This window comes from Triturus cristatus, chromosome 9, assembly GCF_964204655.1.
Source record: "Triturus cristatus chromosome 9, aTriCri1.1, whole genome shotgun sequence".
NCBI lineage: Eukaryota > Metazoa > Chordata > Amphibia > Caudata > Salamandridae > Triturus > Triturus cristatus.
In genome coordinates, this window is record NC_140592.1 from 1,210,800,221 (window position 1) to 1,210,818,981 (window position 18,761).

At 43.5% G+C, this 18,761-nt stretch overlaps 1 protein-coding gene across 3 annotated transcripts in view; it reads left to right on the forward strand.

Moving 5' to 3' along the window:
• Positions 1-18,761, forward strand: part of TTBK2 (tau tubulin kinase 2) — a 536,541-nt gene that overhangs the window by 429,307 nt on the left and 88,473 nt on the right. For all 3 annotated transcript variants that reach the window (XM_085627231.1, XM_085627232.1, XM_085627233.1), the window contains exons 13-14: positions 11,093-11,304; positions 15,832-16,441. In XM_085627231.1, coding sequence (XP_085483357.1) covers positions 11,093-11,304; positions 15,832-16,441 — 822 coding nt within the window. The remainder of the gene's footprint in view (positions 1-11,092; positions 11,305-15,831; positions 16,442-18,761) is intronic.

Here is an 18,761-nt window from a genome sequence, read left to right on the forward strand (position 1 = left end):
ACATTGTCCTAGAGAAAACTGGATTAGTCTTTATTGGCAGGTAATCATTAAAATATATAGAAATCCAACTGAGTGTGGAATTGCATTGATCATCCAGTTGAGTGGACTGAGTAGTATAGGACTCTTTGACACCTTGAATAATTTCCACACTATTAAGTGCTTTTCTTTAACAAGTGACCATAGGTTTATGTTTAGGTATTCATATGCGGGTTCGGTGATCTTAACTTCCATTTAATGGAGAAGTGATCTGGGGAATGACATGGTTCCACCAAAATATCAGAAGGTTGTAGGACAGAACACAAAAATTGATTTAAGGTATGTCCTTGGACATGGGTAGGACTGATAATTTGCTGAATTAGATTTAATGAACTGAGAACGTAATGAAATTCAGCTGCTTTAGCATAAACTTTTAGATCATTATCCCAATAATTAAAGTCACCCACAATTAATAATCTTGTAGAAGTTAATAAAATTGAATTAATCAATTCAAAAACATCTATAGGGAAATGAGAAGAATGTCTAGGAGGATGATAGAATGATAGGTTGCTAAAAGTAAGACATTGCTTGAACAATCTTTATAAAAAACAATTTAGCGTTTTATCACACGCTCCTAAATTAATGTCATGCTGAACATTAATTATGATACCTCTTTATAAATTAACTCCACCTGCTTCATTTTTTTGTCTGATTTGTGATTCTGACTGGCAGATTTATACCCTTTTGGCACAGTCTTAATCAGATCTGGGCCCAAAGTAGCCCATAGCTTCTTTTAAGATCAAAACATCTAGGGACAAATGTATAAAGCACTGGTTGCAAAATATAGGTTGCAATTTGTGACCAGTATTTCTACGACCAGTGTGGTAATTTGCAAACTGACCTATGTGCTGATGGGTCAATTAAAAAATTACCGATTTCTAGTGGCTCGCAATTGAACGTACCTCATTAATATAAACGAGTTAGGTTGCCAATTGCGACCCGCTAATAATCACAGCCATCACAGGCATGGTCAGCAGAACACAATGTTTATGATTGCTTTTAAATAAAGTTAAAAAAAAAAATGCAACTCGTTTTATATATATATATATATATATATTTATTTATTTTTTAAATGAAGCTTGAAAGTTTCGTTTTACAGTAATAGGCAGTATGTAAAAATTGTTTTTGTTAACATTCGCAATTGCTTGCCACTGCCTGAGAGGAGTTAGTGTACGATTAATGTTTTGCTACCAGAATTCAGTTGCAAAACATGAATACATACCAATCTGATTCAGTACTCTTTAGGGATGCCCTAAACATGCCCTTTCCAAATACTGGTTCAGTATTGGGTAACAAACTCAAATTGCGATTCAACAGCTTGTTTCTAAATCGTAATTTGTGGTTTGCACATAGAAAATGCATTTTTGCAATTGCAAACGGCCCAAACGCAAAAATGTTTTGTACATCTGCTTCCTTCATTTGTTAGTCCTCATGAAATCATTGATCTCAAACACAGCTCGGGAGGAAATGAATGTTCAGGTAAGCACATTTTAATAAATTGCTACGGTCATTATCTATAGTTCAGTCTTCAAATTAGGGTTTAACCTTCGTAGCATATTCTTCAAAAATATAATTCCTTTTTAGGGTATCACTTATCTCTTTTGAGAAACAAGAGTATGCATTTCTCATAGAAAGAAGATCCTCATAATAAAATGACCCAAAACCGGCGTAACGGCTGGCCTCTGGTCCTGGCCAGGTGCGACAGGGCGTAGAAGGGCTTGCCTTTGGGACGCCTTCAGGGTCTTATCTTATTTCCTTGTTTCAGAGAGTGCCCATGCTCAGAGCGGCCTTCCTGGACCAGGAAGTGGAACCTAAAAACTGGCCCTTCCTTAGCAGCCCCAGCTCTGAAGCAATTATAATGTAAAAACAATCAGCCAGCCCCTAATACCAGGTCCCAGGCCCTGCCTACACGTACTGCTCTGCCTGGTGCCACTGGCCTCTGCTGAATACTTCAGTTTCTAGCTCCTTGATTATTTTCAATATCGCTGCATGGGGTTTTACTTAAGATCCTTAATTTCCCTTTTACTGCTATACTGAGTCTTTTGTCCTTTATTCATTTGGTTTACTTTTGTTCTTGGATGGCTGATAATTTGTTGTATGACAGATAGTCGCTGCCCTCTGTTTGTACGACAAGGTTCTCTTATGGTGGTACTTAATATTGGGAGGTGGAGTTGTGTTTAGATGACTTATTTTCTTCTTTGTCTCCTTCATGTGAATTGGGGCAACATCTCCTTTCCTGCCTTTGTGGTGCATTTTGTTTCCATCGCCAGTTTGTTAGCATCATCTGATTCCTACCCAGACTCGTTACTTCTCCGTATTTGGGTGTTAGTGTCTAGGATTAGCTAGTGCCCAGTGGTATAAAGGTGTACGTCCCTCCTGTTAGGCTTATAATATTAGAACAGTATTGGATTCATGCAATGACTCGTGCAAACCCTGACTACTAAATGTGGTTGCTTTGTAGCTAAAACTAGGCTGTAGGCTGTCTGAGCATCTATGACAGAAATACAGCTTTAATGGCAAGTTTTACTTTGTAGTCCAAGCGTAACTTCAGGGCACGGTTTTACAAGGCTATATCTCACTTGGTTCTGCAGATGGAACATTCTTGTCAGGCAGCATTGGTGGAACTGTGCTGCTTGAGCACCATCCATGCCGGGGTCTGACCCCCTCATCATAGGAACATTTTTGGAGTGGGTGGTGATGGTCTCGGTGCTGCTTGTAGAGGAAACACAGGTGCAACAGCAGTTGTGTTGGAATAAGGGCATATAGGGCCTCTCGGAGCAGATCTTAGTCAAGCTGAGCAGTGGTCACTATCCTCCAGCCTCTCTCAGTTGATTCCCTTTACTGACACTCCGAATCGCCAGACTCAGGCTCTCCAGAAGCTCCATGCTGGGATAGGCAGTCTTTCTTCTTTCTCTTTTTAGTTTCAAAGCAGCGCTGTTTTCCCCAGTTCTGGAGTATATTCCCCACCACTCCAGGAAAAACGACCAACTTTTTGCCTTCTCTTCCGAATGTATTTCGAGGACTGGATAAGCCTGGAGGGTGCTGCTTATATCCAGTACATTTCTAATTGGGCTCCAGCTACTCAAATTCTAAATAGGCCCTATATGTTCTAGGGTAGCATCATTAAAAAATCACTTTTCCTTCCTGTGTTCTACAGCAACCTGCACCCATGACCACTGTCACTTAGGTTGTGGATTGGGAACCGGGTGACCCCTTGCCATGCAGATGCTCCTGTTTAGTGCTGGCTTCTCAAGCAGTAAATATGAGTAACCCATCTCCTAATCTAAGGTGTAGTTTTGGCCATACACTTCGTCACAGTCATTGTTGAATTGTTGCTTCTCTCAGACCCCAGGCTGACCTGCTGGTTTAGTGCAGGGAAAATGAACACCAATGTTTCTGCTTTGTTAAAGATGGATACAATTTCAAATCAGATGTAAGCACTCAGTGTTACGATGGTTTCTTTAGGAAGTGTGTGAAGAAACGTGTCGTGTAGGGAGTATCCGGTACAGGGGATACAGCAGCTCTGGCCATCACTAAAGTCTGCGCAACTCCCTTCGTAGACAGAGGAAGGACGTCCCAACCATTGCTACCATGCCTCTTGTGTACCCTTTCACTGCTTGTGTGCACCATCAATAGGGGAATCGTAAGGCCAGAGCCTGAGACATTACTCCGATTTTGACCGGGAAAGTCTGTACTCTGGGCTCTATGTGAAAAGGCCTGCATACCACAACCATTATTCAGCTGCACCAACCAACTTTTAGTCATGTGATAGTCCGAATTGTAATCACCCTTGTTTGTATGTGTACTTTTACAGCCCAAAATACACTACTATTCTGTTGATTAATAACAGGAAAAAAGGGGAGAGGAGCCAAGATGGCGGACGGACAGGACGTCTGAGCTCCCGGCTCCGCAGCCCGTCTGCTGTTTACATGACATCCTGATCTTTAATCCTGCCTACGGCGCGAGCAAATGTAACCACGAATGCGCTGATACTTCCCGCATTCCTCCGATGTTCCCGCCGGCTTTTTTGGTCGAGGATTCATAGAGTTTGCCGACTTTGGACTTTGCCCACGCATTCTGGCCCGACCACCACCGCCGGACACCGCTTATCACGTACGGTGAGACGACCTGGGGCTGGACCGGCGCCGGGGGAAATGTGACCGGACGTGGAGTGGGCGGCCTGGCGGAGCCTTCTTCGCGACGGAGAGAATTCCTGTACGATTGGGTCCGGGCTGGCGAATCTTCCTTTGTCCTCCTACCAGCGGTCAGAGCGGTGACCGTTTGAGAGCGCCCACCACCCGCATTGCAACACAGCCGAGGGCTCTCCCATCGTGTGAGCCCCGTATAGCGAGCAGCAACTCCTCTTGCCCTCACTATTGTTCCTCCGTCCTATGGAGTCGCCCTCACCCCTCCGAGGTGGGCTGGCGGCGGAAATGGTGTCGGTGCCGGTCTGCTTCGCCGGAGAGGCGGAGGCCGCCATGTCCCTGACGCAGGCTTCACTGCCTGCTGTCGAGCTGGAGGGTGTCCCGGTGGCGCCTTTACATACAGTCGGCATGCTGCAGCAGGGAGCAGACCTGACCTATGGTGATATCCTTCTAGCCCTGGGGGACTTGCGGGCGACATGGTGCCAACGCACTCGAGAACTGGAGTGGAAGATCGATGCTGCTATGCCATCCAGGGAACTACTGCGGTTGTCTGACCCCCCAATGCCTCTCATTCCCTTCGAGGCGGATACAAATTGGCGACAGGGGGGTACTATGGATCGTCCTCTCCCTGGTTACAGTGTCGAGGGTTTGTCTAATGATCAAGTTGCAGATACAAAGCTCCCTTCCACTTTACAAGCTGAGACTCTGCCTCTGCGGGTGTTGCCGTGTCTGCCTCAACATCGCCGGAGTGTGTGCCGTTCGGTGGGGAAAACTGTGTTTGTCACTATCGATGTGGTGATGGTCTATGACTGGGAACTCTCGCTTCTTCTCCCTCTGCGTCTTCTTTGCCGTGAGCGGCCATCTTGCTCCTTTGTTCTGCCTGAGGTACACTCCCAGCGGCGGCCATGTTTGGTGGGGTCTCCGCGTTCAGGCCAGGGTTGATGTTGCCTCCCTTGATGATCCTGCTTGACCGCCTGGCATGACCCGGACTAGAATATTTGCTTATGTATCGGTTGTGCCGCATGTGTGTAAATTGCTACTGTTTACCGCGGGGGTGGATCTGTGGGGCCGCTCAGGATCGGGCCGGGGCTGGGCGATTTTCTTTAGTTTGCTGTACGTATTGGCGGGCGGGGACTAGGATGAGGCTGCTAATTATCTGCTTTGCTCGCACATTTGAAATGGAGTCTCCCCACCTGCCGCTTTGCTTGCTTCTTCAGTTGTGCTGATGATTTTCAGGGTGGGGGATGCTTAATGGGCTGTGGTGACCGGGAGTATGTAACATTTCCTCCTCCTGCCTTCTCTGGGAGTCGGAGACTGGGAGGTTATTTCCCACTCTCCGGACTCTCTTTCCTACTTGGGGTTCATTTGGGGCGACAGGCATGCCTATTGGGGGGGGGTGGGCCATGGCCTTCCGCTGGTATGCAGGGTGGGGGGATGGGATGTGTTCTATGTCTTCTTCGTCTCTATGGCCCTCTCTCTCTTTCTTTCTCCCTTCCTCTTTGGTTTCCTTTTCTTTTATGTTTCTTTGTTTCTTCGGGGTCGGGGTTCAGTGTTAGTAAGGAGCTTATTGTGTTTTATCATTCTGTGGTATAGTGTATGCTCTTCGTCCCTGGATGGTGGCCACCTGTCTCCTTACCAATGCCTTCCTATATAACGCTTCCTTCTGGGTGCTCCGTGAACGGTGATGTCTCTCCTGGTCAGTGATTAGCTTCGACTCTGTTCGAAGTACACTACGTTGTACTCGACAAAACCATAAAATTAAACCTTTTCTTATCCTGACATTATTGTTCTATGTTCTCCAATGTCATAGCGGCCGGCCCCGAGGGGGTTGTAGGCAGACGCTGTGTATTGTGCATCTATCGAAATAAAGGTTTTAAAAAAAAAAAAAAAAAAAAATAACAGGAAAAAAGCACGAAGAACAACTGTTGGGGGGACTCCAGACACAAGCCTCCTGCACATAAAAGCATACTAGTTCTGTCGATCAGAGAAAATGAAAAGCTGGATATATTATGGATATTTCACCAAGGCCTTTGACTCAACAGTCAGTATTTCCTGTGCATATTTAATAGAATCAAGCATGATATTGTTCACTTACAGGTGGCGACAGACTAATTGGTACCCTCTTAAGTTATCTGGGTCTAGGAATTAATTTTTGTAAACATATGTATTGATATTTATAGATGCGAGGGCAAAACTGGTAATTGCATACAACATAAGTTCACCAGACAATTAAAATAGTGCCTGTGACAACGATCCAGTAGAAGATGACAAATGTGGCCACAGCTCTTAACCGGAAGCACGCAAGGCAGAATAATGCTCAATCCCCCAAGGCCACCCTTAGTTAATTTCTGAGGACCTCATACCAGGTGAAAGCAACCCTTCCATGCTTTAGGGGGCTGTGGGAGCAACTCATGCTACATGTACAAGGAGCATACTGCCGGTTCATGGCCTGCTGTCACCCTCTCAAGGTGGGGATTCGCTACACTGCAACATCTTGTTTAGCGATGGTCACTCCCAAAAGTAATGGCGTTTTAGCATACACATTGTGTAAAAGGATTACTTTTGGGCTATATGGGCCTTGCCGACCCATAACCCCTCCCTGGGAGTTTATAACCTCCCCACTAGAATCTTTAGATGACTGTACATGCCCAGAGCATATGGAAAAGGTAGCACAGTCATTTAAGGCACCTGAGGCATGCCCAGAATGAATTCCTCCCCATTGTGAACAGTCAATCTCTTGTATAATACACTCTTTGTAAGTATTTGAATTGCGTTAAGTGGTATTTGGACGAGATTGAAACCCTCCTTGGCAACTTAAAGGCAACTCTCCTATCCTTTGCTGTTCTCCCAGTCGCTCTCCTAAGCCGATCTAAGAGCTGGGGAACAGTCCAGCATATGAATCATCAAACGTTTTGTAGGTGATATTTTGGATCTGAAAATCTCAGCAACAGATCTTTGCATTGTCTAGATTGACTTTCTATTTTTATGCTAGGAACCTTTTAGAATTACCATAGACACAACAATTGCCAGCCTTTGGAGCAAAGCCTGCAGTTAGTTTTAAAACCTTTCTGTATAAACTGTAGTCTTCAGACCAAGCAGAACTCTGGACCAAACAGAACTCTGCACCTTTTTTATTTTTTCTGCGTGTTGCTCTAAGCATGGACTTTGCCAGGTTTTTGTTCACTAATTTACGCAAAATTCCGTTTTCCAGATTTCTTTTTATTTCCATGCCTTATTTTCCTTTGTTTTACTTGTTTTGTTTTCGTCTCTCTGTTTCACCCCTTATTTCCTAGTTCTGCATCTCTTGCGTTGATTTCAGACATCTTGGTTTTCAGTTTTTCTCAGTTCTGCTTTTCTCTGAAAAGGCCAATGATCATCCTCTTAAAATAACGTACTCGTTTTCAGAAAGATTCTGATTCAGGACTACCTCTAAATGCCCCTCTTGTTTACTGTGTGATGACTCCAAGCGTCTTTGCGTGAAAACAATGTGAATCTGTGGCAATGCAAGCTCTCCGAGAGCTTCTGCTAGTACCTGAAATGTTCACATAATGCATAGATGCTCTCACCTAAGGATGAACCCAGGAAGATTCCTCTGCTGCTAAGTGATCAGCAGGAGTAGACGGTTCATGCATGTGTGTAACAGAGTCACCCCTGATGTTTCCCAACTTGAGCATACCCCTTCCAGGGGAAGGCTGGCAATGAAATTGTGGGGTCACTGTGAGACCTGAGGCAAACCCTCTCGTTTAGCAGCCAGGACTCAGTTTTGTGTAGAGTTGTCAATCTCCACCATACCCGAGTCATCCTTATCAGGGTCTCTATTTGGAAGCCTTGTGCGTGGATAGTGAAGCATTCAACTTGGGTTGTTGACATGAAAACATTCAACATTGAGACTGTAAAAGTCAGCGATGTCCATATCATCAGTCTTATGCATTTTTGGTTTGGATTGTTTTACCAACTGTCTTCGTTCAATCCAAAATCAAGCTGCTCACTGGGCGTTGCTGTACTGTTTCTGGGATCACTCTGATCCTGACTGGTCTGAATTGGCTTCCAGTTAAGGCCTAGATCACCTTTCAAGCACTGTGCTTTGTTCACCATTCTATTTTTGGCACAGGTCTAAGATTCATTGGTAATTGCTTAATCAGATGCCTTTTATCGCGATCTCAGTTCCTCTCCAATGACTCTTTTGCACACTCCCAAATTTCACAAGGCCCAGTTGGAAGGCCGTGCCTTCTCGGTCCTGGGTAATTCAATTTGGAATACTCTGTCCTCCTAACTTAGAAACATTTCATAGTTGTGTTTTGATTTGCGGGCCATCTTGGTATGGCAATACTTCAGATGCTTTTCTTGTCCTCGTTACTGTTATTACTGAGTTCAGTGGCAAAAGGCCTTTGGACGATAGTGCGCTGTCTAAGATAAAGTAACATAATATATCATAAATGGGCCTCAGAGGTGGTAATTAGTCACCCCTGAGATAATCAGGGACTAATGAAGAAGTTGGTTGGGATAATTAAATAAAGTGAAGGTTTGCTGTCCAAGAAACCTCCACTACATTGTATCCCATCCTTTTCATAAATATATAGTCAGGTGCTGAGCAGGGTTGTATCGAAAGTGCACCGGTCCTCCCATCTTTTTATTTGTGACCCTGTAGACTCCGGAGGGCAGAAACTCTTCCCATTTTAGGAGTTGCTGTGTAGCCTTCCGGAGATGTTTTTTTCAAAACTGCCTGGCCTGTCAGGAGACCAACCACAGAATATCAAATCAGTGCCATTTGGTCACCAGAGACCAGGAGGAGTACTCCTGCAATGAACATGACCTCCCCACTTGCATAGTTTGTTAAAGGAGCAAATATAACTTTGAGCTCTTGAAAATGTATTGGTCTTTCCTCAAAATATTAGGGGTCAATAGAATGTTATGAGCTTTTTACCTTATGCTTAATTCCATTACAAGCAGTGGTGCTTTGCATTATTCCCTGTTTTTTGCTTACGATTGCAGTGAATGCTTATTTTAAAGATAATTTTATTTCTTATGGTCCTTAATTAAGTTGCAAAATTCCACTGCTTAAAATGTTTTTCATGCATTTGATGAAGAAGGAACTTTGACTCATGTAGATTTTGGTGACACTGAGAAAGTACTTCTAATTTATCACCTTTGCTGAATAAATTGTGCTTTCTACACTTTTTTCACTCTCTTGCTCTCTGCCTTCTGTGCTGAGTTCCTTTGAATTGTCAAATGACTCCATATGATGGTGGCTTTGCTTCGCAGTTAAACACAATGCTCCTAAAGTAACTTTTTCAGATTCAGGATCTTTAGAAGCTCCAAGCTAGGCTCCTTCTCTTTCATTTTACATTGTTTTGATATAAAGGTGCTCTTCGAAAGGTATACTTATAAATAGATTAAAATAAAAAAATAGAGAATACAAACACATAAAACTACACATAACACTCTTCCACTGATATATTCAACATTATAACATCTTCCTGGGATTAATATTACAGCATGTTGTTTTAAATAACTCATTATGGCATGTTCATCCAAAAACGACTTTAAAGATAGACTGTGCATATGTCAGTTTCTACATGAATATTACATTTCAAGCTCTGGAAATGGTGGCCATGTTTTCTCAAAAGTGCCCAACAGAACATTTTTAAATTAAATTTGTTCTGAAGACACTTGTTTTGTCTACTTCATCCTTGGCTTGGTTTTTCACTTGATAATAATGTGTTGCTAATCTAGCACTAAATCTCTTTAAGTCTCTTACAGCACAAATGTCGCTGTTACCCCCACTTAATCGTAGATATTGTACAATTTTTCTAAGCTGCACTTTTAAGGCTGGACACTTCCTGGAATATTATAGTGAAGGTGAGAATCTAATTGGAGATGGTAATGGACGGAAAGAAAGAATTAAAACGATTGCCAGTAAGGCATGGTCAGTTTGCGTCTGTTGTTGAAGGCACTTCTGTGGCTTACCGCTCTGGAAGAATAGTCTCCAAATGCTGGTCTGCATCCAGGTGGATTTCACGCCATCAAAACCTGCGAATGAAACACTTTTGGGAAATGTCCTACAGCTGTTATTTGTGCAGCTGGAGGCTGCAGCTCCGCCATCTCTTCTGATTGTGGCCTCACATCAGTCAGTTCTTGAGAAAACAGGATAGTGAGTTGCACAGCAGTGGACCCAGCTCACAAACCTAATGCACGTGTGTTGTGTGCACCAAAATGTGGGCCTCAAAACGAAGGTTCATGTAGGTTTCTACCCATGGATCACATTTACACCGGTGTGCAGTCTAACACCCAAGAAGGAGATTAAGAGAAGGTTTCTAGTTGGATTTGCAACCAGAAGTGTTTGAATTTCCCCAACCTAACAATCTTTTGACTGTTCAAAGATGTTTTGCAGGACCGTTTCCACCATGGAATACTTTTCAAAAGCATGGGGGCTGAGGGAGATATATTTTTCCATGATAAATAAACAATGCTTCACCCAAAGGAAAAAATATTAAAATGAATTGTACTTTTCCACATGCCTGCCAGTCAGAAACTCTACTAGAATGTGTATAGTCGATCATGAATAGACCCTGAAATCCATAATTTGTGTGTGTGTGTGTGTGTGTGTGTATATATATATATATATCAATGCAAATCAAAGGCATCGATTTTGTGAATTGAGCCCATTAATGGCATGTAAAACACAGTCCATAGTGCTGAAAAATGTGTTCCCATGTTCAGTATTGTTTTGCTTTTTGCAGTCATTTACAAAAGAGTATTTTGAGTTTTCTCACATCAGTATGTATCCACGGAGAAGGGTCTTGAGAGAAAGATTACTTCTAATAGATAGACCTTGCTAGTAATAATACTAATTGTAATCTTAATGATGAGGGTTTCTGAGTAATCTATATTTTCTGTTTTTCTGTTCTTAGGCTGCTACAGAAGAGGAGAATAGTAATGGACCAGCAAATGGCATCCTCAATGTGCCAAGTCTTGGCTCTCCAATTCATGTGCGTTCAGAGGCCCTCCAGCCCGACAGAGATGTCCCACTGCTGCGGAAGCTACGCACAATTCACAGTTTTGAACTGGAGAAACGTCTAACACTGGAATCAAAGCCAGATACTGACAAGTTTTTGGAGAACTGGTACTATGCTCCTATTCCAAAACTATTTTAAACATGTTAATACCTATTATGTATGTTTCCTACTATCTTTAGCACCATTATATTCCTAACTGTGGTTAGTAGAAGAAGTAATATTAAATGTAAAGCTTGGATTTGCATATACATTTTTTGATTATTTATCAGTAAGCTCATTATTCTGATTTTTACTCCTCGTCCTAGTACATACTTTTAGATGTGTCCACACTTTCAATGACAGACAATGGTTGTACAAAAAGAAGAGAGAATGCTCCATGCTCTTTCTATATAAACTAAACAAGCTGTCTTGAAATCTGCAACCTGTCCAGGATGATTGGAGGGAAGTAAGTACTGAGAGGAAAATAGGATCTGAAGCACTGGGATTAGTGGTGAGGAATCAAAACGTTTCGTCCTTGTTTTAGTCCTTACCATTGGAGGACGCACTAGAACCAGCTTCGATGCTGCCTGAAGAAATTAAACATGAGAACCTGGCATCGCATATCACCTGTGCAGATAAAGTTTCTCAGGAGAGAGGAAAGATCAATAGAAAGTGGCACACTATTCTCTTCCCCATGGAATTTCACACCAGTCTTGGATATACACACCCTGGCCTAATTTCAACTCTATACGGTCCAGAAAGATATGCCAGTAAGGAGGACTGGTGACCAAAAAAAACTAAATCTCTCATCTTCTTGGGAAAAGTCATAGCCACCATAAAAAGATGTTTTGTACATTAGCATCTTTAAGAAAGCCCTCTACAAAGGATCAAAAGGAGAAACCACAAGACGTAAGAGAGCAATACTGTAGATTTCACACTACGTCACCGGGTGAGAAAGGAAAAATCTCACGAGGAGTGTGGCAAGGAAATCTTTGAAGCCCCCTAGACCACTCTGCGATTCTCTGAATGATCACCAGTGGACTGGAGTAGGTAATGGTAATGCACCAGTGAATGACTATTGCAGTGATGAATGCTTTTATGCTTCCACCAGCTCTGGATGTGGCCATTCAGTGGTATGTCTAAGAGTGGTGTAGAGGTGGAGGCCAGTCCATGGAGGAGATGCTATTTCAACAGGCCTAGCATTTTAACTTCAACACCAAAAGATATGTGTGTTCTCTTAAGGATGAATAGAGGTGGAGGAGGGAAGCTGAGAGGCGAAGGGAGTAATGCAGTGATCCACTTGACAGTAGCAGCCTATTGATGGTGGAGGCAGAACCTGGAAGTTCTATATATGGCAGTCACAAGTAGTGCCTGCCTCTTGCTGCAGGACAATATCCAAAGAATGAGGGTTAAGGGAAGGACTACATAGGAGAACTCTATAGGCAACGCACAGAAGTGGAATGCATCCCCTTTCTACCGTCTGACAGGAACTTGGTGCAGCATGCTAGAAGCACTGCATCCTCTGAGGAGAAGTTGTCTGGCACAAGGTTCTAACCTTCTGAGATAATGCCTTCAGCTCCTCTTGTGGCAGGCAAAGAATTAAGAGGAAGGACCATGTTTAATCCATTTGCAACTATATTTTTTCCCTATACCGAAATGACGTGGAGTTAATCCACAGATGTGCACTACCCCGCAGGCGGCAAGCAAGTTGCTCCATTGCTAGTACGACAATGAGTGGTGACAGAGGGCAACCCTGGCAGGTACCCTGTTGAATTCTAAGACGGTCTGATATCACCAGACCAGTCTTCACCCTTGCAGTTGGGTTTGTGTATAGAGGAGAAAATACCACCCCAGAGTATCAAAGGCTTTTTCTATGTCCAGTGATACGGCCACTTGATTGTAAGCGTCGAGGGGAGGGGTGTTGTACATGAAACACAGTAATCGACGTATGTTGACAAACGTAATGCGACCCAGTATAAAACCAGACTGGTCATCATGCACAAACATGTGGGTGACTGGAAGCAAGAGTTTCGCCAAGACTTTACCCAAAATCTTGCTATCCAGGTTCAGTACCGAAAGGGGGGGTAAATGACCTTACATCCAGCGGGCCGCGGCCGGGCTAGGTAGCTCAGGGTCTCTCGGAGGGAATTCGGGCATTCGCCACGGTCCTTAACTACAATAAACATAGTCAATAAATGTTGGCCAGTCTGTGGAGAAGGTTGCATATTACTCGATCAGCAGGCCGTCTGTCCCCAGAGTCTTATTCAGGGCGATCTGAGAGATAGCTGCATGGATCTGTTCCAACTGTAGGGGTTCATTGAGATCAGCCCGCTGCAGAGGATTGAGTTTAGGAAGAGAGAGTCCATGCAAGAACCCGGCTATGTTATTCAGAGACTGAGAGGCAGGCGCTCAATCCAGCCCACAATAGTGATCGTAGAAGGCTGCAATAATGGCCATCGGGGAAGTAATGAGTTCACCATCATGGCCACGAAGTGCTACAATGAGGGCGCATTATTGCTTCTCACAAGCAAGCCATGCCAGCAATCTGCCGGACCGATCGCCATAGGCATGTTGCAGGGCCGTCCTCTTACGATAATCATGGCGACTCAATGCCGCCTCCACCTCACTGCGCTGTGCATGCTACTGTCTCAGCCAGGTAGGCAATGCCATCCAGTTGGCTACCTATATTTCCATCCAGTGAAGACCTTACTCAATGGACACAAGTTCCTAGAGTATCGACGGCGGATGCCCCAGCCACAACCTTATGTGCATCCCATTCCCGGGCGCGTGACGAGGCAGAACCTTGGTTCTCTGTAAAATAATCAGTGAGGCAGAGTGTCAGATCCTCCCGATAGCCAAGTAAGTATAGTGGTGCGCTGCCTGCCCCAGCTCAATGTGAGCATCAGGGGCAGTGGTCTGACAGAGCGCGTGCTAGATATTCAAAGCGGACGACCCGTGAGCCCAGAGGAGCTGTGTACAAAAAGAGGTCAATCCTGGTGTGTAACTCATGTATAATGGAATAAAAAGAGTATTCGCTGTCATGTGGATGCCCCATGTGTCACGCATTGCGTAGGTGCATACACGTGCACCATTGTTCAAAGTATCGTGTGGTGCAGGTGCTGACTGCTGCATGTAAGGGTGGAGTAGAACGGTTGAGGTGTAAATCAGGCACACAGTTAACATCACCCCTCCCCCGCCCATCAAATCCCAGGGCTGAGTGGGTCATGAAGGAGCACTGAGGTAGGACTATCTAGCAACTCAGCTTGGTTGGAGTTGGGTGCATACAAAGCCACCAGTGTAAGAGAACCCAGTCCAGGTGTCCCTCAAGTATGACGTATCTCCCATTTGCGTCCACCTGCTGTGTACCCAGAGTAAAGGGGACCCCTGGTACAATGCAAATGAAAATACCCCTTGCATTAGCAGACACTCTGGTCCCATAAGTCTTCCTTCTCCATTTAGTACAGGGGCCGTGAGAGGAGTCTCCTGGAGCACGGCAATGTGGGCACGTCGATGTTTGAGATATGCATAAATGCAGTAGCATTTGGCCGCAGTGGCTATACCCTGCACATTCCATGTAATAATGTGGTATTGCGGCGCAATCAGGTGTCTGTCCAGGCATGGCAGCTGGCAGCACAGAGGAGCTCAGGGAGTGTGGAAAAATAGTGCAGCTCCGGGAACTCAAGTACATTAAATGAACCCCTCCTGGACCTGAATTGGGGCCACCAGAGGTGCTCATCAGTGCTGCCCTGCAAAAAGAAACCAGACAATCCTACAGAGGGCAGAATCTGTTTTGACTCTTCTATCCCTCCTCCCAAAGTTCGGAGTGAAACAAGCCATCTGTTCTGTCAGAACTGGCAAAACAAAGACAGGAGGACCTTCGAGTGGGGACAGTCCTTTGGGCTCCGAGGGAGAATGGAAAAGGAGGTTCCTGTCATTGGAGTTGAGGACACCTCTACTAGTCAAAAATGGGACGAGTATGGATGAGCAGGTAATGGTTGTTTTTAAAGTAAGGAATTCGGAGACAAAGTTACATCTTCAAAACAATTGCTCGCCAACATTACATTGTCATTTTCTATTATGTTTCTGTAGACCTTTCACGACCTTACACCCCTCCTTGCAAATCTGCATAATATGTGTTCATTAGTAAACTGTGACTCACTCGCAACGCAGTCACATTTTTGACAGCCCTGTCCAAAGTTCCAACATACTATCCTGTTGAAGTCAAGCGGATCTTGGAAGGACATGTTTAGTTTTACCAAGTGTTTTAAATATAAATATTAGTAAAATACAAGTGCTGAACTAGTACACTGTCAAAATGTTGCAGTGTCGCATTAAAACACAAGTGGAATGTGACAGTGGGTCATGCTTTTATCCTGAGAGACTGTTTCTAACCAGGAAGTAATCCATAATGATCAAAGGTTGTATCTTCAGTGCTTCATGTCTTCTGACAGTAGTTTGCTCTAATGAAAATCAAATTTATGTCACATGAGTATGTATTCAATCCTGGCCAGAGTATTTCCTGCTGCTTGCTTTTCTACACAGTATTTTATTGTGTTTAAGAGTTAGGAGTCTTATTTGATTGTGTTCTGATCTTAGACTTTGTGACAGAATAATGCCACTGTGTAATCCCTTTTCTATTTTCCTGATTTGTTTAGCCTTGAGAGGATTCACAAGGGTCTTGAGAAAGAAGCTGTTGCTGCTGCTTTTGTTGCTGCTGGCCCAGCTTTGCCTTCGCATCCACAGAAAACTGGGGCTCCTGTATCTGCTCCCCCAGTAACTGACCACAATTGGCATTATGATGAGGAATATCCCCCAGAAGGATCCAAACCTGGCTCCGTTAGCTCTCCAGAGCATGCTGATGTTGTGGTTAGCAATGGATTTGTGGCGGTTAACTTGGGCTCTAGTCGGCAAGAAGTTGATTCTAAGGAGTGGGTCGTCGTGGATAAGGAACATGACTTGAAGGATTTCAGAAGCAGTGGGGTTCAAGGCCAAAAATTAACTGGAAGCCCGTCTGAGGAGGAGCCAGAAGTCTTGCAAGTTTTGGAAGAGTCTCCACAAGAGCAATGTAGACTGAACACTTGGACAAATAGTGGGCCGCATGTGAAGGACCAGTCTGGAGCCATTTTAGAAATTGGTGTTGGGTGTCAAGTTGTTTCTGAGCCCAGTACAGGCAGATTGGACCCCATAGCTGGAGCTGCTGGACAGCTACCTGCAGCCACACCAACGAGTCCATTGGAGGCACAAGCAGAAGGAGCCTTCACACCGGTAAGGCAGTTGTTATTAGTATATGCATGCACACTTGTGTGGGGGGCTTAGGATGCTTTAACAAACCTGGTAGCAAACTTAAAGCTAAACCTATCAAGCTGTTTTTTTTTAATGGATTGAGAATAACATTTTGGATGAATGTTCTAAGCAGGATAAAAAATAAGGGCAGGCGGTTAAATGAAGTTTAACACACATTCTGAATAGAATATCTTGGAAGCTAAGTATGCAGTCATAAAATGTGGTAAGGTAAATCAGCAGCACATTCTTTCTTTGAATTTATGTCATCCCTTTACTTTTGAGACTCTTCACTAAGGTGCAATATGACTGGAAGCTATATATGCAGCAGAATGATAAATAACTTTATATCACTCTGTCAAGGCAGGACACCGTAGTAGTGTATGCGTATTAGATAAATCCTCTTTCCTGCTGAATGGTGATGTCAGGTCCTTTCCTCTATTCTTTTGTGGGAATGTGTAGTTTTTGATTTCTGTGATGAATCATCCTTTATTTGTGGTGGTCTGCCATATGCTGTAGTTACTCAACTTCAAGTTGTTGAGTCGTTAAAGGGCATTTTTCTTCTGCTCAGACTTACTGGATCAATTTTTATTGTGTATCCTGTTAGCTTTCACTTCCACACTGTTTTGTGGATTGTTCATTGTTAACTTCCACATTATGTGCATTTGAAATGCTCTAAAATGTGGTTTCTCTGGTGTCTTTCCATCGCATTTAAAGTATGACTTTGGAAAATAGCCATAATTCATTTTTTCTCCAGTAATTGGCACATTCTTTCCCCATATTTTTCAGAGATTATGTTCAGGATCCCAATCCTTCCATTGAGAACTTGTTTGCTCATCCATTTTCTGTTTTGCGTGCTATTCTTTGTGTTTTTATTTTCTTTCCTCATTTTAAGTGTTGGCCTTTAATATGGTATGTGTTTTTTTTCCTGCTTCTGAAATTGGATTTTACAATAATGATTCAACTTGAAACAATAATGTCATAATAAAAGAACCCTATATGTTTTTACTTAATTCCTGCTCAGGAGTCAAAGGCATGGAGTACTGTTCTCCCCGGTGAGATAGTCTGTTTTCTAAGAAGTACAACTCACCTGTGCTAACATTGAAAGAGTCATCCATTTCCCACCAATTCAGTGTACACGTGGCTCACTGAGGCTAGGGTTAGTTCTAAGGCAAGTATGATTAGGCAATTCCCTGAGTTGTCTGTTGGTGGAAGGCATTAACAAACCTTACTAGTTACTTCTGTGTCTGAAGATGCGGGGGCCTCGAAATGACTCTTAACATTGTTTTGAAAAAACCCTTAATGGCGATGATGGAGGCTTCTGATTGTGCATTCTAGTTTTAAGCTTAAATGATAGCTTTAATACATATTATAAATCCAAGTCGCTCGACCCGTTGTCCTGTGGGGTTTTCACTTTAATTGTTGGGGACGTAATTTCAGACAGTTATGTCTGCTGTGGAATTGATGATGAGAGCTCCGGTTCTGCGCCGTCCTTTATATCACGATTCCCCATCTTTCGAACACTCCTACAGTTAAGCAATTCTATTAAAGTGTTACGTGATGTATGCAAGGTTTATATCTCATGTACCCTATTTCTTGTATTATTTTTAAATATGAAGTATATGTATGTGTATATATGTATATATATATATATCACCAGATTCCGTAGAACAGCTTCAAAGCAAATACGGACACGGACCAGGTAATTCGTGCAGAAATTTTATTCAGTGCGGTGTGTGTGTGTGTGTGTGTGTGTGTATATATATATATATATATATATATATATATATTTTTCCTCCAGGCTTAGGTATTTCAGTCCAATATCCACTCCAAAAATACGAATGTACCAGACACAGCTAGGGTGCAGTACACAGTGGCTTTAATGAGTCCAAAATTTAAAAGCACAGGTTGAGGTGATATGGCGAAACGCTAAGGCAGACGCGTTTCAGCCTGACGGCTTTCATCAGTGCTGGTTTCGTCGCGGGGGTTTGAGACACCTGGGGACTGATTTAAATACTGTTCTGCAGACTCCCATTGGAGCCTGTGCTGAGCCCCTCCCCTTTGTTAAAGATGTAGTCCACCTCGTAGCTTCAACCTTGGCTTGTTTTATAGCAAAGGCCAGTTGGAATTCACTGTCTGCTGTGGAATTGATGGTGAGAGCTCTGGTTCTGCTCCGTCCTTTATATCACAATTCCCTATCTTTCCAACACTTCTACAGTTAAGCAATTCTACTGAAGTGTTACATGATGTATGCAAGGTTTATATCTCATGTACCCTATTTCTTGTATTATTTTTAAATACAAAG